The 26,628-nt window shown below is 38.6% G+C and overlaps 2 protein-coding genes across 4 annotated transcripts in view; both read right to left on the bottom strand.

Moving 5' to 3' along the window:
- Positions 1–11,557, bottom strand: part of LOC107672509 (peripheral myelin protein 22-like) — a 33,618-nt gene extending 22,061 nt beyond the window's left edge. The window contains exons 1-2 of one of the 2 annotated variants that reach the window (XM_016465730.1): positions 11,396–11,557; positions 3,801–3,957 (exon numbers count right to left, since the gene is read on the bottom strand). The gene's annotated coding sequence lies outside the window, so the exon portion shown is untranslated. The remainder of the gene's footprint in view (positions 1–3,800; positions 3,958–11,395) is intronic. The other variant, XM_016465732.1, reaches the window with a different exon arrangement.
- Positions 11,558–14,636: 3,079 nt separating this feature from the next.
- The window catches only part of LOC107672486 (cdc42 effector protein 4-like), a 28,304-nt gene continuing 16,312 nt past the window's right edge, over positions 14,637–26,628 (bottom strand). The window contains exons 1-2 of one of the 2 annotated variants that reach the window (XM_016465698.1): positions 17,769–17,827; positions 14,637–16,154 (exon numbers count right to left, since the gene is read on the bottom strand). In XM_016465698.1, the coding sequence (XP_016321184.1) occupies positions 14,966–15,973 (1,008 nt within the window). In that variant the 5' untranslated portion in view covers positions 15,974–16,154; positions 17,769–17,827 and the 3' untranslated portion in view covers positions 14,637–14,965. Of the gene's footprint in view, positions 16,155–17,768; positions 17,828–26,628 lie in introns of those variants that run through there. The other variant, XM_016465697.1, reaches the window with a different exon arrangement.

Raw genomic sequence — 26,628 nt, 5'->3', positions numbered from 1 at the left:
CCAATATTATGATTATGGTTGATTATGGTAAGAGTTGCTTTTAGAATATTCCTTTCATGTTCCCGTTTTACATGTTATAGAACATAGTTCGATTAATGGCACACGTCATTACATCCCCACGATACGCCATCCGACGTCCCTTCCGTAATTTCACGTATAAACATATAGTTCGTCTTCAGGATGATGCCATGTACAGTTTTGGGTGTTTCATTTTTAATTTTATGAAAGCTTCAAATGCAGTTAATTATTTGTATGTGCATACAGATGATGGAGGTGTTGAAGCTCTTTTATTTGCCGTCAAACGGTTGACCACTGCCGTGTGTGTATCCTGTCGCAAAATGCGGCGAAAAGTCCTACACAATGGTAATAATGTGATTAAGCTGTCTATTCGGCACTTCAGTAATGCGACTAAAACAGGAATACTCCACATGTCTTAATTCGATTTCTGTTTACTTCGAAAATGACTTTAGCCGGATTAAGGTAATCAAAAATCTCTGTTTACATGGTAGATTCTTAATCAGAGTATTGTCTTAATCGTGTCTACACGACAGTAATAATTGATTAAGGTGTTTACATGTCTATACTGCACTTCAGTAATGCGAATAAAATAGGAATACTCCACATGTCTTAATTTGATTTCTGTTTACTTCGAATATGACTTTAGCCGGATTAAGGTCATAAAAAATCTCTGTTTACATGGTAGATTCTTAATCAGAGTATTGTCTTAATCGTGTTAAAATCAGATTACTGTTGTCCATGTAAACGTACTCTATTATTTAATTATGTTAATCCAATCACTGATGAAATCAAACAGCCCTTCAGCAACCAACATTTTTGTCAGTAATTTCGCTGACAGGATTAACACTAATTATACAGGTGCATCTCAATAAATTAGAATGTCGTGGAAAATATGAAGTATTCTAATTTGTCGAGATAGTGAATTGGTGGGTTTTTGTTAAATGTGAGCCAAAATCATCACAATTAAAAGAACCAAAGACTTAAACTACTTCAGTCTGTGTGCATTGAATTTATTTAATACACGAGTTTCACAATTTGAGTTGAATTACTGAAATAAATGAACTTTTCCACGACATTCTAATTTATTGAGATGCACCTGTAAGTGGACCTCAGAGGGGAAAATGAAATAATAAAGCACGATATGATCTCTTTAAAGCCAAGCAGTGTGTACTGGTAAGGATTAAACATCTCACTGTCCTCATGTACTCCTTCCACACGCCCCATTGGCCGAAAGAGCAGTGACAACACCCTGCCTCCACCCGTCCCACTTTGCATGACCCTACTCCACCCTGCTTGCCTGACACACACTCACTGATGCTGGAGAACAATTAAGTGCTAATTAAAAACACACATACTGATGTACACTCTTAAAAAAAGAAAGGTTCTGTATTGAAATCTATGGTTCCATCAAGAACCTTTAACAACCATGGAATCTTTCAATTCCACAAAAGGTTCTTTAGATTATTAAAATGTGCTTCACACTAAGACAAAATAACTTTTGACTGAAAGGTTCTTTGAGGAACCAATAATGGTTCTTCTGTGGCATCGCTGTGAAAAACCCGCTTTTGGAACCTTTATTTTTGTACATGCAGATCTGTGCAAAACGCACTCATAAACACAGACAGAGGAACGAGAGCCAAAGACACATTCCACAAATCACAATCAGTTTCATCCTTTCTTCTCTGCGGTCACATTTTCCTCAAGTGGCTTCACTCAACTTTGGGGTTTCACACCCACATGCTGATCTAATTAATCTTTTCTGTGTTGTGGCATGAAGGCAGATGAATGAAATGAAGGTGTTTTAACATCGCCACATGTTTTTCAAGGTCAAACGAAAGTGAGCTGCTTGGGGAGGAATTCTGGGTGTCATGTACCCCAAGATCAGCCTCCCAAAGAGAAAATAAATATGCCTGTTTTAACTCTCTACATTTTATTTATCCTAAAAGAGAAGAATGTTTTATGATTGAACTTGCATGCCTTCATGCAAGTTTGACGAAATTAATTTGCACGCAGATGAATAAGATGATGAATTAAATCACATGAGCGCTAGCCAGGAGTCAAGAGTTCAAATGTTTGTATTTCAGACAGGCAGAGAAAGATCTTCATCACTGAGGCATGTACACATACTATATACACATACCAGCAAATATTAAAGGGGCCGTATTCTGCTACAAATGCTTTTTTAGTATTATTTTCCACCATTAAACCCCCTAAAAATGTTACTCAACGTTTTTTGCACAAAAAAAATGTCATAGCAATTTACCCTCACTTTTCACCCTTATGCCGACCCTTTTTGTTAAACAGGTTATTTTTTATAATGTACGTTTAAGACTGTATGCAAATAGTCACTTTTTTACGATTGGCTAACATCTATGTGAAATCGGGATGTGCATTCTCATAACTGAGGCTGATGCGATATGCATCTCGATGTGAAATGAGCAAGAATCCAAGGCTTCAGTAAACGTGAAATATATATTTCAGGTAGGACTGCACAATGTATCCTAACAGTACTGTGATATGGACTAATAACTCAATTAACTCTATTTGTTTTATGGTTAATTTAAGTGGTTTGAGTGTAAAGAATATACTTTAGAGCGAACACTCACATTGTTCAAGTGTTTGCCAAAATTGTTCAACTCTAAAAGGAGGGTTTACACTCAAAAATGCCTTCAGGGTAAAAAGTATTTTTATTTTATTTTATTTTATTTTATACATTATTTATGTATGTATTTATTTATTTATTTATTATACACTCTTAAAAGTAAATGTTTCAAAAGAGGGTTTTTGCAGCATTGCCAGAAAAACCATTAAGGGTTACCCAAAGAATCTTTCAGTAAACACCCTACTGAAAAATAAATATACTAAAATGTATTTAAAATAAATTTATTTTTATGCTAAGTGTATATATGTAAATGTATTTATGTATAAATACATTTACATATATATATATATATATATATACTTAATAAAAATACCATGCAATTGTACTTTTGGTATACTGAACTGGTATACTTAAAGTCTGCTAAATTGGAACAACTAATTTTGTACTTAATGCACTTTAATTGTGCAGAAGTAGTGCTGAAGTCCAACTAAAGATATACCGAAGTATATTTGATTGTGCTAACGTGGAACTACTGCAACACTTCAGGTACACTTTAAATATCTTGCATTTAAAAACCGATATTACTCAAAGATCATACAATCCTCATCAATAGTGACATTATAACACATTTTAGGCTTAATATTCAGAAATATGCATTGTGCACAAGTAGTACTCCAAATAAAGTTTAATTGGAATTTTTATATCAGTAAGTCTCGAGCGATATCAGTAAATATGTTAATAGATTTGAACTATACTTAGTATGAAATGAATGCATTCCAAATATATGACTTTATAGGGCAGTTCTTAAAAAAACAATTGTCTTTATCTTTCTTAGTTCTAAGAACATTTTAACAATCTAAATAATCTAAAGAACCTTTATTTTTTTAAGTGTAGAGTAACCAAATCCCTTGTTATGTTTAGGAGCTGGGGTTGAGTTAAGGTCTCAAAAATATCTCAGTATAAAGGTGGTTAAAACCACTTCTGTATTTTGCTTTCAAACATGTGATATTTTCCCTGAATTATTCAACATATGATAACATCTGAAGATTGCCACGGCTTGACAGAATCCACTAAACTGAGGACATTTTGATAAAGCAGGATAAGTCTCCCTTGTATGACTGCCCAAATGCCATGATGATTTCATTTTTCATGTCCCCTTTGTACAAGTGCACTCACAAACCTGCGCCCATTTGGCAATACATCTTATCCCAGCTGTGATTTACTCCTGACTCTTTACAGATGCCTTGGTGAGCTGGTATGAAGCACTCAGTGAAATGTCAAACGCCCCAGTATTTTTCCTCCTCCCTCAGCCAGCCCAGCGATGGGAAGACGTCAGCCTGTGGAACAGGACAGACCGAGAGGATGCCAATTATTTCGCAGCAAGGACTTGGACTGATAAAATAAGGATTCTAAAAGACAATCCATCTCATTGTGTGCAATCTTGGAGAGAGGACGTGAGTAGAGCAAGTAAAAACAGGAAACAGTGTGCAGTAATGGAAAAGTCTGTGTTTTGCTCTGAGCCAGAGTTGATGTTAATGAACAGCATTAATGTTAATGTAAGATCAGCATGCTTATGCACAGAGTGGACACTATGTGCTTTTTAAAGCCATTGAAGGAATGCTCAGTGGCTTCAGAGCCCAGCCCTGCCAGCTGCAGGGCCTCTCGCAAGTAACAGGAGTCTGAAATATAAAAACAACATCCTTTGATTTACCCTCTGGGAGGAGAGTTGGAGAAAGTGTAAATATAAGCTAGCCATCCGCTCATACATGAGCCTGAGAAACGTCACGGGGATCAAAGAGAGAATCAGGAAGAAATTCTTCTGTTAGAAGAGAATTATAAAGTAGATTCATGTTCAGTCTTCCTCTCTTCCTGTGTTGAACAATATTTATTTCTAGACCATGTACAGTTCATATTAAGTAGAAAACCAAGACAGGCCAGTTCTGTAAACAGCAGATGCTATTTTAAACGTGCATATGTTGTTTTGCATACTACTATATTACGCAGTATGCAAACAGTTTGTATATGCATGAAATACCTGGATGATGTATAATATAAAAAAGAAAGAATTTGAAAGGAAAAATCCCACAATTCTATGTATTCAACATGGCCTTCCATTTCTAATGTGACAAATGAACTAGAAGTAATACTATCCACATTTTTAAAATCTTCACACTGACACATTATTTGATTAAAACAGCAATAAAAAAAGAAAGAAATGGATGGAAATCAATCAATCAATTAATAAATCAGTATACGGTATACAAAGAGAGACATTGTTCCGAATATCTGCAGCCTCATGCACAGTTATGAGTGTGATATTGCTTTTATTTAGCACAGGGGTGTCCAAACTCAGTCCTGGAGGGCCACAGTCTTGCAGAGTTTAGCTCCAACTTGCCTCAACACACCTACCTGGAAGTTTCCAGTATGCCTAGTAAGATCTTGATTAGCTGGTTCAGGTGTGTTTAATTGGGGTTGGAACTGGACTATTCAGGACAGTGGCCCTCCAGGAGCAGGATTGGACATCCCTGATTTAGCAGATTAATACAGTATCGGAGTTAATATTCAGTAACTTTCACTCTAAACACATTAGAGTATTTGTGTTGCACCAATGAGAAAAGTTCTAGACAAAGCCAAAGTGTCATTCACAACTTCCCTACTGTGGCCTCGTGGGATAGAAAAGTGTACACCAGATGCACACTTCATAATCTTCGTAATGGATGTTGTAGATCATCCAGATACTATTTGCTTACTGTTTTATGCAAAGCACTCAGACATACAACTATATTAATGTACTACATAGAAAGGAAGTAGGCCTATTCAGATTCAGGAAGTTAGTTAATGAATAATGAATCAGTGTGTTTGAACAAATCGGTTGATTGAATGATTCAATGACTCACTCACAATATCACTCGTCGCCACCTACTGGTGTAACAGTAATCAGTTGACAAAAGTCATTTTAAATTCCCCACCACTCGAGAAAACTGCAAAAAGTCCCAGATCTGTTGCACAGAATGTTTGGTCATATTTGATGCAATTTATGCATGCACTACATAACAATAACTGCAGTCACACCCTATGGGAAATAAAACAGATGGTGCTGCAGTGGGGTTGAAAAGGAGGTGGAACTCTGCAGGGGTTAGAGTTTAATACATGCCAAAAGCAAGTGACCCCCTGTGATCTCCCACTTCCTGGCCAGATCTAACCCCATCATCACCTTGCATGCTTTCTCTATATTAGACTACATACCACAACCCCAGTGCAAAACAATGCCTGCATTATGTGGCTTTTGTAAACAGGAAAGCATGCATGTATTGGGTGTTGTCTTTTTATTGGTGGAACCTTGTTCAAGTTCATGAAGGAGATTCCACAAACCATAAAGTACACCACAGAAAATAATAAGAAATGAATGAGTGAGGGAAAGGGTGAAAACTTTGGAGTAACACATACATTGGGTGTTGGCATGTGTATTCTCACATGGCTCAATGCATTGCTAAATGCATTTAGCACACAGTGAAGGTTCCTCTGAGGGGAGGGAGATATGAATGAAAGAAAGGGAAAGGGGAAGCATTTAATGGGCCCTATCAGCAATATCTGTGGGAGGAGACGAATATCAATACCCAGAACGTCAAACACATGTGGAAATCCTGGAAAACATTTGATTGAGGACTGAGGAGTCTTAAGAGATTTCAGGGTGCTTTTGAGTCCATTTGATGTCATATTTTAATTTCCTTCAGGTTAACGTGAAAGTAGTTTTCCAAACTCGGACCAAGCAGGGGGCATTCACACAATCACACAGGACACCACAGCACTGCTTTTCCATAGTGTTTGTATGCAAACATGCACTAGATGGATGTTTTTGACTCTCATATTTCGAGCATGACACGGTGTGGTAAAAAAGTGAAACTTTAAAAAACGTGTCTCAAGACTTTGCAATTTGTGTTCATTCCACTGCCCCGTGCCTAGAGTTTTTGCATTCCACTGCGCTGCTCTTCCATTGTTTTTATATGTAAACATGTTCTAGAGTCTAGACAGATATTTGATTGTTGCACGTTTGCAGCCCATGACACTGCATTCTAATGCAAGTTAAAAGTTCTACCTTAAAAAAAAATGTTTGTTTGCCTTTTTTTTGTTGTTGCTACTGAAATAAAATAATTGTGAACAATTATGTATTCTGTTATTTGTTTGTTTGTTTGTTTGCTAAACTGAAAAATATGATCAGAAATTCTTACAAATTCAGTTTAACTTTTTACAGTATACCCTGATAAGCTTTACAGAAATAAAATATATTTATATATTTGTTGCCCAAATACATTTTAAATATATGCTAAATTTATGTTGTAAACAGTGAAGCTCAATTAAATATATATTTGAAATAGAAAATATCATTAGTTTCAACTTTCATATACTAAAATATGTATTTCAAATTACATTTCCAATTTTACAGTAGTCGACAATTAGGCTATATGCAAATGTGGATAGCCTACTAGAGATCAAAACTAGATTTATGTTTACATTTAAATGCTTTTTAAATATATGTTTATATTTTTACAGAATATTTTCAAAACATACAAAAAAATGGTCAAAAATATATTGGTAGAAAATATTTACTTAAATATATTTTTTTATATTTTTGGCAATTTTTGTACATTTTGAAATAAAATCAATGTATGTACTGTAGGTTTCCTTTTAGATTTTGATATTGCGATGCAAACTGGTTAATGCCATCCTGAAAATTCAAACCTTTAACCATTTGAGACTTCATGACCTAGTCTCTTTTCAGCCATCTGTTCTCAGCTCAATTACTCATATTTAACTTACTGAATACTTTTCAAATGTTGTACTCCCTTCAAAAAAACCTAAAAAGGTATACAACTAGCCTCTGTCTTGTTTTCCGAAACGGGACAATGATTGGATGGTCTTGTTTCCAAAAAACAAATTGGAAACAAGAGCATCCAAATAAATGTTTCTGTAGCTACATAATTTTTGGAGCTTTTGAATAGAAAATAAAGCTAAAAACTCACTCGTCCTGATGTTGCTGATATTGGATTCATGTGTAAAGTGTTTTCATTTTGGTGAAAATGGCATGACTCCGCATGGCCTGCTCCCAGTGTGAATGCTGTAATCTGTAAAAACTCATCATTCATATCAACATTTCATGTTTTTAAATGCAAAAAAGCACTCTGTGTAAATGGCCCTTAAGTGAGCACAGAGTAGATGGAGTGTATGTCACTAAATTATATTTTGTCTGCAAGGCTGTTATTAACGTACATTAAATAGCTTTTCATTTTACGCTTGAAGTTTACCATTCCACTAAAGTGGCAAATGCTTATGGAGCGAGTTTAGAAGTAGGATTTAGGAGTGAGTATTGGAGCTGACTCCAGTGGGGTGTGATTTATACAGGAAACTGCTTATTGCAACAGACAGGCACTCTGGAGGAAAGAGAGAAAGAATTACAATGCGAACATAAAAAAGAATCTCAACCGCAATCATACGTACAAACTGTAGACATAAAGCACGGTTACAAGTGGGGAGATCCGAATGCCTTGTGCATTTTTAAAACCCTTAAACGGCACGCCAAACATTCATCTCAAGCAAACTGTTCCTCGTCCATGTGTGTGGTCCCATGGGCCCAGGGTCAGAGGTCACTGCCAAACTGTCGTATGTTTACATTTTCCAATCCTTCTCAGACCACAAGTTGGAGTCGTCCATCGCCATGTACTCAAGAGCGGCTGCACTCTCAGCTAAAAAATACTTTTGGAAAATGCTTGATGGAAAAAGCAGTTCTACTGTTAAAAGAGTTTCAAGCGCAGCTAGTGCAGTCGAGTATTCTTTCCATTTGGGTTTTATTATATATATTTTTTTAAATACACTTTCCGAAGGGCTGTAAAATTCAAAGCCCTTTGCCCATAGCAGTTAGATATGCAAACAAACGAAAGACAAGAGCAAAACTGTTTCTGCAGCAGTGGATATCGTGGCCTGGCTTCCCTGCTCAGAAATGTTGGATAAAACTATGGATATTGAGCTCAGTGTATTTCACCAAGATCATGCAAACATACATAGAAAGCCCAAGAAGTTCAGCTGATCTCCACTTTATAGACCATCTGCATATCATCAGCGGTGAACTGTATTTTGGCGAGGGAGTGGAACAGAGAATCCTGACTCGGGTTCAGCCTTACTTTTTATTGTCTTGATTTATGCTATAACATATTGGAGCTAGATTAAAACCAGCGTTTCCCAACCTTCTAACCTTTTTGTTTTATACCACCACATACCCATTAGTAAGATCCTCTTAAAATGTATTAAATAAATTAATAGTTTTACTATGCATGGATGCAAAAAATAAATCAAAAGTGATAGGTAAGACATTTATAATGTTACAAAATATTTCTATTTCAACCATTTTACTTTTTATCAAAGAATCCTGAAATAAAATATATCACCGTTTCCACAAAAATATGAAGCAGCACAACTGTTTTCAACATTGATAATGACAAGACATGCATCTTGAGCATCAAATCAGCATATTAAAATGATTTCTGAAGGATCGTGTGACACTGAAAACTGGACTAATGATGCTGAAAATGTTGCACGTACACTTGATCTTTTTATATTGAGTTGGGGTAGTAGAAAAGTATCTAACATCGAAAAATCACACACAGCACTTTTAATCAGTATGTTTTTGAGATGGACTGGAAAGGAACTGTCCCAACTGTTTTATTGTTTCTGCGGGGAAGCCTCAGACGTGTGTCGCGCCATGAATGTGGTCATTATTTGCTGGAGATGACAGGTTGAAAGGACATGCTGTCTGGTTACTGTCAACTCAAGCTTTCAAACCAAGCGTGTCGCCCATCTATGCTCATGACAGAAGGGTGGACAACAGCTGCAGCCCATGGGCGAGTTTCCCTCCTGTTCGCTTGCAGCATGTCCCACCCTTTCTAGCAATTGAGAAATGAACCCTGAGACAAACCAGTTTGCAATGACAAAGGAAAGCCCCTATTTGGAGACACCGGAAAAAATGATGGGAGGGGTCATACTGGAATCCCAAGAAGGCTGAATTGTGTACGTGTGTCTTTCTACAGAGAGACTGAAGTCAAGGGAGAAAAATAAGTTGATCATGCTTTCTGTTCCACTCCCAGTTTTAACCCATCCCCCTTTCTCCCCCTCCCGTCCTCTATCTCTCGCTCCTTCAAATCTCAGCTCTAGCAGGTTGCTTAATGGTTTCCAGATTTCTTCATGCTGGTTTCCTCCTGGAAGCCTTGACTCCTGTCATGAGATTCAGCAGTGGAGGCCGCGGTTCTGGCAGCTCACGATGATAATGCTTTAAATATTCAAACAGCGACCTCCTCTGGTTATATAGTAGGACAGCAGGAAAATACTCAGCCTGGACCAGCTGATATGATTTTTCAAGCGAGAACAGCACAAGGGCTAATTAATTGTGGGTGAATATATATAAATGCAGACTTAATCAGGTGATCAGGAACCCTGGGTTCTTTCTTCTGGTGTCTTTTCAGAGTCAGTAGAAAGGTCCCTTTAATGTCTTAAGTTATTGGAACTGTGAAATTGATTTTCTTCTGCTTACAATATGTCTTGTAATCTGTGTCTTAAGGACTGTTCCACAGGAGCATGTGCAATAATTGTTTACGGCTCATGCAACAAGTATGAAAAACATTGCTTAAACACTTTCTAATAAAGATCTGTAAAGCTTATTTTGATTTTATAAAATGATCTTTAAAAATATAGTATCCTGAAAAAGGGTTTCTTTTCTTAACAAAAATAAATAAATTAATAATAAAGAATGAATGTTTATATATTATTTATTTCTAATTTTTTCGAATGTTAAATTGTGAATGAATAAATGAACCCAAAATGTGATGAGATTAAAAGGTTTAAAAATAACTTCAGAAACTCAATGACTTTTGAAAATTCATTTGAAAATTCCCCCCATAATCAATATTCAAAGAGCCACCGTCTATATACAGCAGGATATGTCCAGTATTTCTGCTGTAATTATAACAAAGCTGTTTGTTTTTATTTTTTTTAATTAATTTATTGAATTAAAAAACGTTGTTAATTAATTTGATAAATTAAATACATTAACCACGACTCATTTTGTGATTCCAGAACTATGTTCTTCAATAGAAATTATAGTTATTGAGGGGAAATTAAAAGAAAAGTGATTTAGGTTTACACTGTGATTTTATGTGATTATTTTATTTTAGATTATTTGAATATTTAATAATGATTTATTAATGTATTAATTAACTTTTTAGGCCCCCGGTTGAGAACCACTTCTAACCAGTTCTAAATGCAATGCATTTGCAAAGCACAATTATTTCGTGTCACAAACAAAACACTAAAATACTGCTGAAGAAAGGTTTTGATCATGCCCTGGTAAGAGTGGCATGGAATGAGAAAAAGTGATGTTGTGTATGCAGCTAGCCACTAGGTGGCAGGATGTATCCACATTTTATACACGCAGCGTGTACATGAAATAATGGATTTTTTGTCAAGCCAAGATTCATAAAATTCTCTTTTATCTGAACCGAAGGAACATTAACACCTAACAAACTTTGTAGGGCAGCAGGCAGATCAATCAAACCACGTTGCTTTTAACACTCAAATCAATACATAATCACTCGTAAATTTGAGCTGGGAATACGGGGCGTTTGGTTTTCACCTGAAGACAACACGCAGGCAGCTACAGTATGTGAGAAAAGAGCTAAATGTGAGCGCTGATATCAGTTAAATGACTGAGTGTGAATTATTTTTACTCACATGAAACTTTCATGTAGGTCTGCAGTCGCAGTGATCCGATTAAAAGAGCTGCATGTGGTCAGTCATCACAGGAGGTCTTTAGCAGCATGTGTTGACAAAGGCTGAGCTTCCCTCAGCCTCGGGTAGGCCTAGGTTTATTGAATTAGTCAACGGATCTGTGCCCATCTATGCAGAGCGCCAATCTAGAACTCATAGCAACTTCAAGCTTAAAATTCAACTCCTGCTCAAATAAACCAAAATCAAAAAGTTTGTTTATTATCGATTCCACTGAACCCAAATGGTCACTTTTGTATTTTCTTCTTGATAATTTCAAACTTAAAGGGATAGTTCATCCAAAAATGACCATTTTTAACTGACAATTCTGTTAATCGTTCCAAACCTGTAAGACCTCCGTTCATCTTTGGAACACAAATGAATATTTTTAATGCAATCCGAGAGCTTTCTGATCCTGCATAGACAGCAAGGGTACTACCACGTTCAAAACACAGAAACGTAGTAAAGACATTGTTAATATAGGCCTGTGACATCAGTGGTCATTTTATGAAGCTACAAGAATACTTTTTGTGCACAAAGACCACTAATGTCACATGGACTTTTTTAACAATGTCCTTCTGGGTCTTGAATGTGGTAGTTATTCCGTTGCTGTCTGTGGAGGGTCAGAAAGGTCTTGGATTTCATCAAAAATATAATAATTTGTGTTTCAAAGGTCCTACGGTCCGAAGGTCCTACGGGTCTGGAATGACACGAGGGTAATTAATGACAGCATTTTCATTTTTGGATGAAATAACATTTTAAGCAACTTACACAATACATCATGAAATAGCCTAATGTTACAAGGAAAACATTTCTGAAATGAAGCTAAAGACACTTTTGTGGACGTTTTCTTTTATTTAAAAATATAGCGGTTATAGCCTTGAAAAGGCTGGCAAGCATGAATATGTACATGATGAACATAGAAATTGTAGCAAAGATAGGCGAGACAAACAGCACTATTATCACATAGACTGAAAACATGAAGATAAACTTCGCTAAATCCACTTCACACACAGCCACACAATTTCAGATATAAACAGACTTCTCTCTTTTTACTTGTTTTTGTCTTGCTAAATTTAAAATGGACTGCTAGCACAAGGCTATGCAAATAAAACAGAATGCTAACCTCATGTCTTTTTCTCTCTCCCTGAGGCTCATCTTGAAGCAAATTAGGTAAATTCTTACTAAGCATTTCTGTCTACAGTAATCAAAACAAGATGGATTGTTTGGCCCATATCTGAAATTAAGGCAAAACCTAATTCATTCACCATGTTAAATGATATTCAAAAGTCAGGCTTACTAGGCAGTACATGCTAGATTAGATTTGGCACTTTTTTGCTTAAGGCTGACGTGACCCAAGTGTGAAGCAGCTGAGAATTCCCGGTAAATTCTTACTGTAGTCTTGACGTCGAAGACATGTCTTCACAGTGCCTGATCTTTAATAGAGACAGTAAGCTTGCAGACTACTGCAGTTAATTCACACATGAAGGTCTGCAGTAATAAAGGCCTCATTTTAGTAATGATCATCTGCTATACTGTATGTAGACATATATATGCCAGGAGCCATGTCACCCTGCAGCCCAAGACTGGTTGCCCACTGAAGCTAAGCAGGGTTGAGCCTGGTCAGTACCTGGATGGGAGACCTAGGTTGCTGCTGGAAGAGGTGTTAGTGAGGCCAGCAGGGGGTGCTCACCCTGTGGTCTGTGTGGGTCCTAATGCCCCAGTATAGTGATGGGGACACTATACTGTCAAAAAGCACCGTCCTTCGGTTGAGACGTTAAACCGAGGTCCTGACTCTCTGTGGTCATTAAAAATCCCAGGATGTCCTTCGAAAAAGAGTAGGGGTGTAACCCTGGCATTCTGGCCAAATTCGCCCATTGGCATCTGACCATCATGGCCTCCTAACCATCCCCATATCTGCTGATTGGCTTCTCCTCTCCACCAATAAGCTGGTGTGTGGTGGGCGTTCTGGCGCAATATGGCTGCCGTCGCATCATCCAGGTGGATGCTGCACACTGGTGGTGGTTGAGGAGATTCCCCCTACTATGTAAAGCGCTTTGAGTGCCCAGAAAAGCACTATATAAATGTAAGGAATTATTATTATTATTATGTACACAATGAAAAAGTCAAAAGATCAAACGGAATCAATGAATTTTAGTGTCTTTGCTCAACAGTGTATTAAAGCACCCCAGTGAATTTACTGAGGAGCAATACCAGTGCAATAATTTGCTAATGTCAGAGTTAACACAATTAATAAAACCGACATGTTCATGTTTACTAAAAGACATGACTTAACACAAATTACTTTTTAGTTGTACTTGACATGACACATATTGTTTATCCAACGGTTTAAATGTTTCAATGACAGCTACAATCAAACTGATCAAAAACTCCAGCAATAAACAGCAGTTCCCCTCGCACGCCATGAAGTGCAGGAAGGAAGTGGTGAGATATGCAAGATACTGAGCAAACAACTACTATGCAAAACACGTACAGACTGAAAAAGGAGATCTGATGGAGGGACACCTGTTGCCACTCTTCCCAAAAGTGGACTATGATCAGTTTCTGGAGAGGTTCTCAAACATCCACCACCTTCAAATCATCAGCATTCGAGCTCAGACCAGCGCAGTGTGTAATCAGCTGCACAAGGACGTTTCCTGAGCTTCTGAACCACAGTAGCTCTTAAAATTACAGTTTTACCGGATGCATGACTGAATTATGTGTAATCTAAAGATAAAGTATTTGTAGGGCTTTGACAATGCTACCCCAAGAATGTGTATGATAAAACATTTGGATCATCTCATAAGAGCTCTCTCCTAACACAGTGTTACTTTTCTGACAATGGCAGAGTGCTGATATTAACTTTGAAAATATATTGTACCTTTATGCAGAGGGCCACTGAACAAATCATATGATTTAATTTAATACGCTAGTGCTCTAAATCAAAAGAACCATTATATTTAGGCACCAAGTCATGGGCAGGGTTCCCACATCTTTTGACCAATGAATTTACATGACCATTCTAGTTGCTTGTGATTACCAGGTAAGGATTTTTTTTTAACAATTTCATTGAGAACACAAAACGCAATTTTTCACAAACAACGTATTTTAAAGCTGAGAATAACTTGGAAAAAATCCATGACCATTACATTTTATAAAATTCCCTGATATTTCCAGCTTACAACTGTGGGAACCCCGCATGGGACTATGGGAAAATTCGGTTTTGGTGATGTATGTATCCCCTATGCATGTCTTTCCTTTTGCAGAGCTATCAGTGTAGCAGGTCTCTTTTGGACACATTTTCAACACCATCCAGCTGCTCATCTTAGCATGGGTCAGTAGTGTGACAGATGGCTTTGGTGTCTGAGCTAAAGCAGTCTCCCCAACTTATCTCTACAGGGACACAGGAACCTGAGGCATCTGTCCAGCTTTGACATGCTTACATCTACACCGCATTTCTCCTCTTTACACAATGTCAAATTCTAGTCTGAGATATTTATCTCTCCATCCTCAGAAAGGTTTGCTGATTGTAGGGTTTCATACTCGAATCTCATCATCCTCATCTTCCATGAAGGAGGAGAAGGCTGGTTCATTGTCTGGGTTGCAGATGTTGTCGGTAACTCCAATATCTTCCTCGTAAGGCTCACTGGTTGGTTTCTCCTCCAAGGCAGCTGAACCTGAGCTGGAAACTGAGCAGCTGTCGAGGTGATGCAGGTGTTTGTGGTGTGGTTCTGGGGTGCTGGTGCCTTCACTCTGTATCTCCAAGTCAACAGAGCTGGGAGCCCTCATGGGACCCTCACTGTGAGCGACTAACCCCTCTAGTTCCTCTTCTTTCACAACAACCTCCCTCATTTCCTCATCCATTTCCACTCCTCCCAGGTTGCAGTGAAGAGGAGATGCATGTCCCTCACTGCTCTTGCCTTCTTCAAACCCCTGGTCATCATCTTCCTTCTCCATGACCCCCAGGATGTCCCCCAGCATCGAGGGCCCAAGATCAACATGGAATGACATCACAGATTCAGCTTTCTTCAATCCTCCCCCGTTGTAAGATGGGGAAGGTCGCAGGTCGGTCAACACCCCAAATTGCTTCTCATGTAGCTCCAAGTCCAATGCTTCAACAGAGGCCCCATTGGAGGGGCTGGAGGTCAAGCTCTTGAGCACCCTCTTGTCTCCCTCCGGTCCTTCTTCATTGTTCAGAAAGGGCAAGGACATGGCATTCTTCACAAAGGTAGGTGACTCGCTGGGAGGAAAGAGGGTATTGTCTCGCTGGTCTACTCTGGTGACCGACTGAGAGCGCTTGCTGCTCCAGAAGGTACGAGACAGCAGTCCCGGTTTTGGAGAGCGAGGATAGGTGTGGCCTTCTTGGGATGGCTCTCCAGATCGAGTGCTGAGGAAAGATGTGTCTCCGAAAGCTTCCCCGCTGCGCCCTACATGCATGGTGTGCCGGAAGTCACCCAAGGGAGCGCTGATCATCTCAGTAGTGAGGTCCATACGAGATCGCCGTTTGGTCTGAGACCCCAACACCAGCTGCTTTAAGATGGGCATCTTGGTTTGCACAACTCACAAACCCAGTTGCGTTTGACTGGTGCTGTTGTGGTTTCAATAATAAGTTGTTTTCTTCTAACAAGTCCTAAAAGGTTCCTGGTTCAACCAGATTTTGCTCAGATTCAGCCCGACTCTGTCCAGTCTTGATGGCCGTCACTTCAGTTGCCAAACAGGAGATAATCTGTAATTGGGAACAAACAAGATCAAAATCAAATTTTATAGTTAACTGGAGATGACATCTTGACTCTAAGCATAACCACAGTGCAAAGCCAAGAAGTTAAGTTAATTATAGTGCTGTGTTGTTTGACTTTCTGGGTGCCAGATCAATACAGACAGAAGATATCTGTCCAGGCAGAACACAGGCAGTTCCAGGATGTCTTATCAATCCGTCTGGCCAGAATACCAGCAGAAGCTGCAGTGTCATTCTTTTCCCTGAGCTAAACTGCAGAAGTGTTTGTGGCATTCAGATGAGGTAAGGGTCAGGATTCTTGTGATCAGGCAGCTGGTGTTTCAATCATTAAAAGATAAGCAGAGACTGATAAAAGAACTTAGTGCAGAGTTTAAATACTTATGGTGTCATGAGTAATATCCTTATAAGATAAATTTCATGAAACCTGCCACAAACTATATTTTACCCCAAAATGAAAAAGGAAATTATATTTTTACACAATGTTATTGGGATCATTAAAGGTGACTTATGAAAATCTGACTTTTTCTTTGTTAAGTGCTATAATAGGGTCTCCGGTGCATCTACCAACCCAGAAAATGTGAAAAAGAACAACCCAGTAAATTGTTTTTGGTAAGCCTTTCTTTGCAAGTTTGTGAAAAAATGAGTCACTCAGATTTCGCTCCCCCATGACGTGGTAAGGGGATCTTATTATAATATTACCGCCCCTTTATCTGCAAGTTTCCACCAATGGCACTGCCATTATGTTTCGCAAGCAACAACGGTGTGTTTCGGCATGGCGAAAGTTCAATCAAAGCATGCTAACTGTTCTGTCTTTGGCTGCACTCACGAGCACAGAACACTATTTAGAGTCCCAGCCTCAGAGGAGACAAGAGGGCAGTGGATTTATTGATTTACTGAATATTACGCTGCTGCCACACAGATCTAATATAAACATGCAATTTCTTTTCCAGCTGTTTCAAAGACATAACTCACTGTTTTTATAACTTGTGTGTTTTTAACGTAAATTTGTGTGTATTTGAGTTTTAGTGCAATAATACATGAAAGAAAAGTATTCACATGCCGTGTGACAGCCACTTTCTGTGCGCTTGCTTCGGATGTGCGCGATCAGAAAACCGTATATCAGAAGTTTAAATTAATATGTCCCCTTTAACAATTTTACGACTTTTGTGAAATAGGAAATTCTCAGTAAATAAATGGGAATTAACTAAAAACATGTCAATGATACAATAATACACAAGTACATCGTCACAGATTGTGACCAGCTGCCAATGATACTTAGTCTGCAATATCATCTCATCAAACACCATTGCTCTGCAGTAGAGATAAGACTGTTTAGCAAGTGACAGCTACTTCCTCTGTAATCATCCATGACTGTATAAATGGCAAAGACAGAGGAACATGGTAAGCCATGACCCTATTGATGGCTCGGGGTAACTCTAAACTTAACCTCTACTCTCTGAACGAAGTAGCTCATCAGGGACAACCACAATTAACATCAAATTAAGCGTGAACACATTTACACAGACAAACAAGTGCAAACCTCAGACTCGAAACACCACAACAAGGTCTGACGCTCACCTCACTTTGAAAGAATAAAATGCTTACCCTCACCGGAGAGTCTTGTGGCATTATTCCCAGGTCTGTAAATTAACACTAAGTGTGAGAGATGGGCCAAATGCTTGGCAGGCAACAAGTTTTTCCTGTCACTGATCTACTGTAATACTCATGCAGTCTTTTCTTTGAAAACGAACAGCAAGAGGTGCCCAATCAACTCATGACCTCTTTCTGGCTGAATCTTCCTCTACCAGCTTCGTCTGCACTTCCTCAATGTCCTTACCTGCCTGTGTCTCTATAGCAACACCCCTCCACACACAAACAGATGTTAGCGTTTCCTGTCAGCATGCATGCATTTTGCTCCTTTTAGTATTAACCAAGCTTTTTCTCTCAAACTGTACAGTTCGCTGATCAAAATATATATGCATGGTCAATGACTAAATTAAAAACCTAAATGATCCACAATGATTTTTATCAATTATGCACAACCTCAATGACTAGAATAGTATTATCACTCTCTTTGGCATTAAAGATGAATTACACAGCACAAATTACATACCATGTCTCAGAACCACTGAATATCAGAAATCACTGGTTAAATAAAGGATAATGAACATCTTCTATTGTGTCTTCTGTTAGAGACTGACTGAACACATGCAGCCAGCACCCTCGCTGAAGGCAAAAGAGGGAGCGCAGATAAGGCTCAGGCTCAGCCAATGAGAGAAGAAGTCCTGCTGCTCTCCGCTGCACACACCCGTTTCCATGACATCATTTCATGGATGCTCTGAGTAGGGGACGACGAGCCCACCTGAAAACAAAGCAAGCCTTTGCATGGCCTCCAAAATGATGCCCAGGAAAACAGGGCAACAATGTCAATATTAGTCAATATTAGTATCGTTTTTTTACTGTAAATTAATCAAGTTTTAATGCCTTCGCTTAAAATAATTACATTTAGCTATTTAAATGACACTTTTATTCAAGACTTATGAAGCATTTCATCATTCAAGAGCTAGTAATATATCTGCTGTTGCCAGTTTTGTAGATTAGTCCAGAAGCAAGAAATACAGAGAGAAAAAAAGAACGAGAGAACAATAAATTATTTAAATCCGAATCATGTAAATTCTAAAATGTCTAATGTAAACGGTTAAAAACAAAACAAAACAAAAAACTATATATTTATTATACACTACAGTACTGTTCAAAAGTTTGGGGTAAGGTCGGCGCCGATAGCCTTGTGGCCAGCTTGCTGACATATAGTGTGCCGTTGCGTTGCGGGCGTCCTGAGTTTGAATCCCGGCTTGAGGACCTTTCCTGATTCCACCCTCCCCCCTCTCTCTCCCATTTCGCTTCATGTCACTTCTACAACTGTCCTACACTGTCCAAAAGTAAATTAAAAAAATTATAAGTAAAATTCAGTAAAAAAAAAAAAATTTTGATTTCTTTGACATAAATCTCTCATGCAAGGCTGGATTTACTTGATCAAAAATACAGTAAAAACTGTAATATTGTAAAATATTATTACAATTTAAAATAAATGTTTTCTATTTAAATATATTTTAAAATGTAATTTATTCCTGTGATACAAAGCAAAATTTTCAGCATCATTACTCAGAAATCAGAAATCATCATTTCAGAAATCATTCTAATATGCTGATTTGCTGCTCAAGAAACATTATTATTATTATTATTATTATTATCATCAATGTTGGAAACAGTTGTGCTGCTCAATATTTTTGTGGATTCGTGATAGATTTTTTTAGGATTTTTTGATGAATAGAAATAGAAAACAGCATTTATTTGAAAAAACAAAATAAAATAAAAAAGTTTTTTTTTATTAATTTAAAATCTTTACAGTCACTTTTGAACAATTTAATGCATCATTCATTTCTGATGCAAGTATTAATTTCTTTGAAAAAAGCCCCCAGTATGTATGAACTTTTTGTATATATTTTGTATATATTGATCATAACTAACTAACTAAACATATATCTACTAGTCCAAACTCATAAGCACAGATAAATCATGCTAGCCATAGTAGGTTACCACTTACCACTTGTGTGTTAGTTCAGACCACTGCCGATGCAATTGGATAGCTTCTGCTTAAAGTTGTTGTTTTATAGAAACAGCTACAATGTTTTCCCCCCACCACAACCAAGAAAAAAAAAAACACTTTAAATATAATGATTATCATTTCCCAAAAGGGGCAGAGTCGGTTTTTGTCCACTAATTTGAAAATAACCTAAATAGAATTTTCTAAATAGAAACATGGAAGTCTAATAAGACTAACAAATTGTTTCCCATAAAAAGGGCACAAACAGAAGGCCAAAAGGGGACCGTGAGTAATCAATATGCAAAATTATTCAGTTAGCGACACAAATTACAATGCAGAACAACAGTTCACAGCATTCTGGACAAAGACAGCATTGTTTATATGAGGTGTTGCTACTGGGTGGCATGAGCTGGAAGAAAAACAAGCAGTAGATGAAAGATGTGAAGCCCTAAATCCCCTAAATGTGAACACAATCACAAGACTAGCTAAGCAAGCTCGATTTTGTGTGTTATTATTACATGAAATGTACTGAATTACTGAAATGTAACATATTCATTGTTCAAGTATTCACATAGTTGTATGTTTCTGGCACAGCACTTCTATATAGACACACTGTAGTCTTAATTCGTCCAATAGTGTCCTACCATGCTCTATTAGCACATATTGCAGGAAAGGCTAATGACCTTTGGTTAACAGCAGCCCATGTGCATCTCCGGACCAGTTTATCAAACGCTTCTGGTCGGGAGGAGCTTTATTTATAGACGTGCAAATATGAAGTAAGTACGGGGAGCATGGGAAGGCAGCGTGGGAAACAACAGGCCTCTGAAGGGGTGAGTGACTTTCCAAATACCCTTACAACGTCTGTGATAGTAATGTAGTTCATAGGGAGCAGTTGGACTTCCTCTGTACAGACTAAACACACCTCCCTCTCTCCCACTATCAGCTCCTCCTTCTCTACATCCCTGCGACCCTATACATACTAACCTCTGACCCCTGTGTGAGTTTAGGAGGTTTAGCAAATATCACAGAAAAAAAAAAACATACAAGCACACATAATGCACTCGGGATGACTGTGGTTTCAACAAGCATCTCAGAGCGAGCAACAAAACCTGATTTGGAAAGTCAGAGACTGTTTGAATATTGCATCTCAGAAATTTTTCATCTACATAAAAAAAAAGAAGAAAGTGTGTATTTCTGCCCCACTAGCAGCAAATCAGAAATGCAAACTGTAGGTTGACCCTACACATTATAATATAATATAATATAATATAATATAATTTCTATAATATGATTTCTGTTTCCGTTGAGAGTATGCAGTGCGCAACTTGGCAGCCGCTACTCTTCACCTTCGCGTTCTCTTTGTCTGTTTTTGTCGTGAAATCGCTTGGTTTGTCTCCTTTTTCTTTTTGTGAACATTTCCATCTTCACTTATCGATCTCCGGACTGATTTATAACAAAAGTTTTGAACTGCCCTCTTGGATGTTAACTTGCCACACGCTTCACACCCTAGCGAGCCCTCTCCCCGGATCGATGGTGTGTTTGTACCGCTTGACAGTGTCAGTGAGTGAGTCTCCACTTTCTCATTGATTCGTCGTGCCTGGTATTGTCTATCGTTTGTCTCGGGTTTGGCTAATGTGGTGCTACGCGGCCACACTTCACAGCGCTTCACGAGCTCTCTGCCCGGATCTAACTCTGTAGGTTCGTTCTGGGCACTGCCGGTGAGTGGGTTTCCACCTTCTCGCCGTGCTGTGCCCTGTGTACCACTGTCTGGCCTGGCTAACGTGGGCCAGTGTTGTGTGTCCTGTGTATCGTTGTGGTGAGTGTTGTGCTTTGAGTCATGTATGGAATATTTTTCTCAAATAAATCTTGTTTGGCTGTGAGACTGATGGCCTCTTGTGTTTTTTTTTGCTATCCTTGCTGTTTTCCATTCAAATGAAATTTTGTTAGACATCTACAAAGTTCTAAGACATCTAGTTGCGTCGTTTGACCTGTTTTTCCCGGCTGGATCCCGCCACATATGGACTGTGTAAAACTATCGGAATTGCTCGTCGGCCCCACTATATTCATCGCTCACCAAAACGACTCCTGAACATTTAACTGCTCTTCGCCTGCTTCTATCCCCTCTATCTGGTCTCATAGATTAAGCACATGGAAGTCGTCCTCTACGTATATACATCGTGGAGTTTGTTTATCATCGCTAAGGCCACTAGAAAAGACCAGAGATGACTCTGTGCTTAACAAGAATGTGCAACGATGTGGTAATTTTGCCCTACTCAACACTCGGTCTTTAACTGGGAAAGGAACATTTCTTTGGGACTTCATCTCTGACAATAACTGTGATATGCTGATGCTCACAGAAACCTGGCAAGCATCTAATGACTTTGTTGAACTTAATCTGCTTTCTCCTCCTGGTTTCAGTACTCTGACTAAGCCACGAATTGGAGGCAGGGGTGGGGGCCTGGAGGTGGTCTATCACCAGTCTTCAAATTGAGCTGTATCCTTGAATATTTGCCATTTAAAATAGTGACAATTTACTAGTCACTCTTCACTGCTCATAATACTGGTGTATCGTCCTCCTAAAATGAACATGCAATTTCTGTCAGACTTGTGTGAATTGCTGACAATTGCTTCTGCGCAATCTACAGCTATGCTATTGCTAGGGGATTTCAATATTCATGTTGATACTGATACTGTTCATGCTCTTGAGTTCATGTCTGTCCTTGATTGTTTTAATCTGCAGCAACATATTGATTTTCCAACTCATGTACATGGCCATACACTGGATTTGGTTTGCTCTACTGGTATCGACATTACTGCCTTAAAAGGCTCCGACTAGTGTTGTCAAAAGACCCGGTATTTCGGTACCAAGTTGTTGTTCAATTAGCATGTTTTTGTGTTTTGCTTTGGTACCGAAATTGGTACCGAGAACCGTGGATTTTCACTGGTATTGGTACCGAATACTGAAATTTTGGTACCGTGACAACACTAGCTCTGACGTAGGTATCTCTGATCATAAACTGATTATTACATTCCAAAACCTGTTGTTAAATCCTTGATTGATTATCGTGCATGGAAGTTGGTTGATCCTCTGTCATTTTCTGCTGCACTCAGTGATTCCCCCCTCTCTGACTGCTGCAGTCATTCCAGTGCTGAAGACATTCTTAATGTCTATGATGAAAGTATTTCTACTATTTTGAATAATTTTGCTCCCTTAAAATCTAGACAGGTCCCTTCCTCGCGCACTTCTCCTTGGTTCAACACTGAGCTTAGGGCAAAGAAAACCAAGGGCCGCCGGCTGGAAAGGCTTTATATGAAAACTGGCCTTATTGTTCACTCCTTGGTATATACTGAACACATTAAGCAGTACAGGAACTCTCTTAATGCAGCTCGAACATCTTATTTCTCTACTTTCATTAATAAGTCCAAAAACAGGCCTAGAACATTATTTACTATGATTAAAAAGTTAACTCAGCCTACCGCACAGTCTCTAGAGGGCTCTGATCAAATGTGTGACGCTTTCCTGAACTTTTTTCAGAGTAAAACATCTCATACCTGTCAACACCCTTCCTCTGTTCCCACTACCAAACTTCTCTCATTATGCCATGCTCATAGCTTCTCTAGTTTTGACTCTATTGTCTAATTCCTCTACTAGTCTTCTTGACACTGCACGTTCCTCTTTACTGAAGAATTGTTTGCCTGCTTTGTCACTACCCATCACTCACTTCATTAATACGTCAATGTCATCCAGAACTGTACCATCTAAGCTGAAGATTACTGCTGTCACTCCAGTTCTTAAAAAGCATGGTCTCTAACCTTCTTCCCTAAGTAGCTATAGGCCTATTTCGAACTAATCTTTTCTCTCTAAGATATTAGAAAAAGTTGTTGCCTCCCAATTACAGGCCTTCTTAACAGCACACAACCTCTATGAGCCCTTCCAGTCTGGCTTTCGTCCATTACACAGTACTGAAACAGAACCTGGTTAGGGTTCTTAACGATCTTCTCTTAGCTTCTGATTCTGGTGCTCTCAGCACTCTCCTTCTCTTAGACCTCAGCTCAGCTTCTGACACTGTTTATCATGAGATACTCCTCTCACGGCTTTCAGCAATTGGAAGTACTGGCACAGCCCTTGAATGGTTTTCCTCCTATTTGACTGGGAGGCAACAATTTGTTATATACCAGAAACACAAATCATCTACCAAATCCATCAGTTCTGGTGTACCTCAAGGTTCTGTTTTGGGCCCTCTCCTCTTCATTTATTTGCCATTAATTGGACAAATAATCAAACACTATGGGTTTGACTTCCACTGTTACGCAGATGACATTCATATTTATTTTAGCGCACCTTCCACCTCAGTGTTTCCACCGCCAGCATTAACAAATTGCATCAAGGAACTCAAACTTTGGCTGGAGGCAAATTACCTTAAATTTAACTCTGATAAAACTGAGGTAATTCTGATTGGCTCTAAAGCTGTTTTATCTAAGCTCTCTGGTCAACTGATGGATCTGGATGGTGATCTGATTATGCCCTCCACTAAAGTTCGCAATCTTGGTGTTCTCATTGATTCCACTCTTTCATTCAACGATCACATTGGTAAAGTAGTAAAGACAGCTTTTTTCCCACCTACGTAATATTTCTCGTATTTGATCCTCTCTCAGTCAGCAGGATGCTGAAACTGTTACACATGCCTTCGTCACATCTCAACTAGATTACTGTAATTCACTTCTTTATGGCCTGTCAGCTAATAATATCAAACGACTACAGTATGTTAAAAACTCTGCAGCTCGCTTGATTACCCACACAAGAAAGAGCGATCAGATTACCCCAATCCTTCCCATCCCATCACCTTCATTGGCTTCCGGTTTCCTTGCGCATAAACTAAAAGATACTAATTCTCACACTTATAAAGCTCTCGATAACTTTGGTCCTACATATTTATCTGACTTACTTCTCCCTTATGTTCCTGCCCGCTCCTTACGATCTTCTAGTGAGGGATTGTTAGTCACCCCTAAGTTTCGTCTGGCGACTATGGGAGCTAGGGCTTTCAGTGTTCAGCTCTTCCCCAAAACATCCGTCAATCATCCTCCCTTCTCTCCTTCAAAAACCTATATTTATAGGTATATTTTTTTCTCTGAATATTACTCTTCAGTTCTTAGTCTGTAATTTGTACCCTGTTATGGATGTTTATCTACATTATCTTTGTTTCTCTAATCTAACTTTGTAAGTGGTCTCTGTATAATTACTCTCAGCTCTTGGTATGTGTTCTGTCTTCTGGTATTGATGTTTATTTGTTTCTGTTCCTTAAACCTGACTTGTAAAGTGACCTTGGGCGTTGGAAAGGCGCTATATAAATTATTATTATTATTATTATTATTATATCTATTATAATATGATATTTATATCCATGACTCTGTGTTTCACAACAATATATTATATTATATTATATATTATATTATATTATATTTGTCCAATGTAGGGTTGTGGGTATAAAATCGTATAATATCATATTATCTGTTTGTCCTATGTAGGGTTGTAGGTAATATATATAATACAATATAATAAATATAACATAACATAATATAATATAATATAATATAATATATAATAATTCAGTGCCTGTTAATGTGTATTCGGCCATACTAACCTGCTAAACTTTGAACTGCTTGGAGGTCGGCTGCCTTTAGTTTTTTGCAGAAATGACATACTTCACCTCTAAACATGAAGAATGGGTAAATTAGTCTCGTTTAATGACAACATTAAGACAGTGAAACATGCTGTTTAAGGCTGAAGCACACTGGCGTGTCACATGCACGTCAAGTCATCTTTGGTCTTTGCAGTGGACGAACAGAAAGCTCGCTCTCTGTGAACAAGCGCCTCTGTGTGAATCAAACAAAAGTGCTGAGTGCATCCTAGCACTCAGACAGTGAATGATCTACTGTTGATCTGTGGAAGTTTTTCTTTGCCTGCATGAGCAGAGGCGCCCAGAGCCACGTGAGCCGTCTTCTTTTATTATACGTCTAAACTAGGGCTGCACGATAAATCGCATGCGATATTTAACGCGCATCTTATCAGTAAAGCCGGTTCTGTAATCAGCGGTAAATCTCCATCACCTGCGTGCTTTCACATTGAGCAGTATTAACTACACAGAGCCGTTGTTCACTGACGAATTGCGCAAAACCACGTTCATATTCGCGCAATTTTTTGAGTTGCGCAAAACCACGTTCATATTCGCGTGATTTTTTGCGCAGCTCGTCAGTGAACAATGGCTCTGTGTAGTTAATGCTGCTCAATGTGAAAGCACGCAGGTGATGGAGATTTACCGCTGATTACAGAACCGGCTTTACTGATAAGATGCGCGTTAAATATCGCATGCGATTTATCGTGCAGCCCTAGTCTAAACCATAAATAATTGATCACATGCATTCTGCTCAATACCAGAATCCTCAAATCAGCTAAAAAAAAAAGACTACAGCTGAAGCAGAAAAAGACGCCTTTTGCTTTAATTCAATTATAGTGTCATTATGCTGTGAAAAGCCTGCAACTTAAAAAAAGCTATTTACTTGCATCACCTTGCAGTAGCAAACTGAATGAACTGCAAGCCACTCAGTTCATTAATTATTGAGTGAATAGATTTCTAGAAGTGAGTAGTGATTCCTACTGGAGATAAATCTGTTAGCAGCGATGTGATGTGATGTGATGAGGTGTGTGCATCCAGCTGGGCCAGATCCGTCTGCCTGGGTCCATTAGGAGCCAGTGACCTGGACGGAGGCCCTCATGACCCCGGGGCCGCACAGACAGAGACCCATATGGTACAAGCTAACTTATGGCGCTTTTCCACTGCATGGTATGGCACGGTACGGCTC

Source organism: Sinocyclocheilus anshuiensis, unplaced genomic scaffold (assembly GCF_001515605.1).
Source record: "Sinocyclocheilus anshuiensis isolate Anshui unplaced genomic scaffold, SAMN03320099.WGS_v1.1 scaffold1430, whole genome shotgun sequence".
NCBI lineage: Eukaryota > Metazoa > Chordata > Actinopteri > Cypriniformes > Cyprinidae > Sinocyclocheilus > Sinocyclocheilus anshuiensis.
This window is presented reverse-complemented; position numbering and strand designations above follow the sequence as displayed.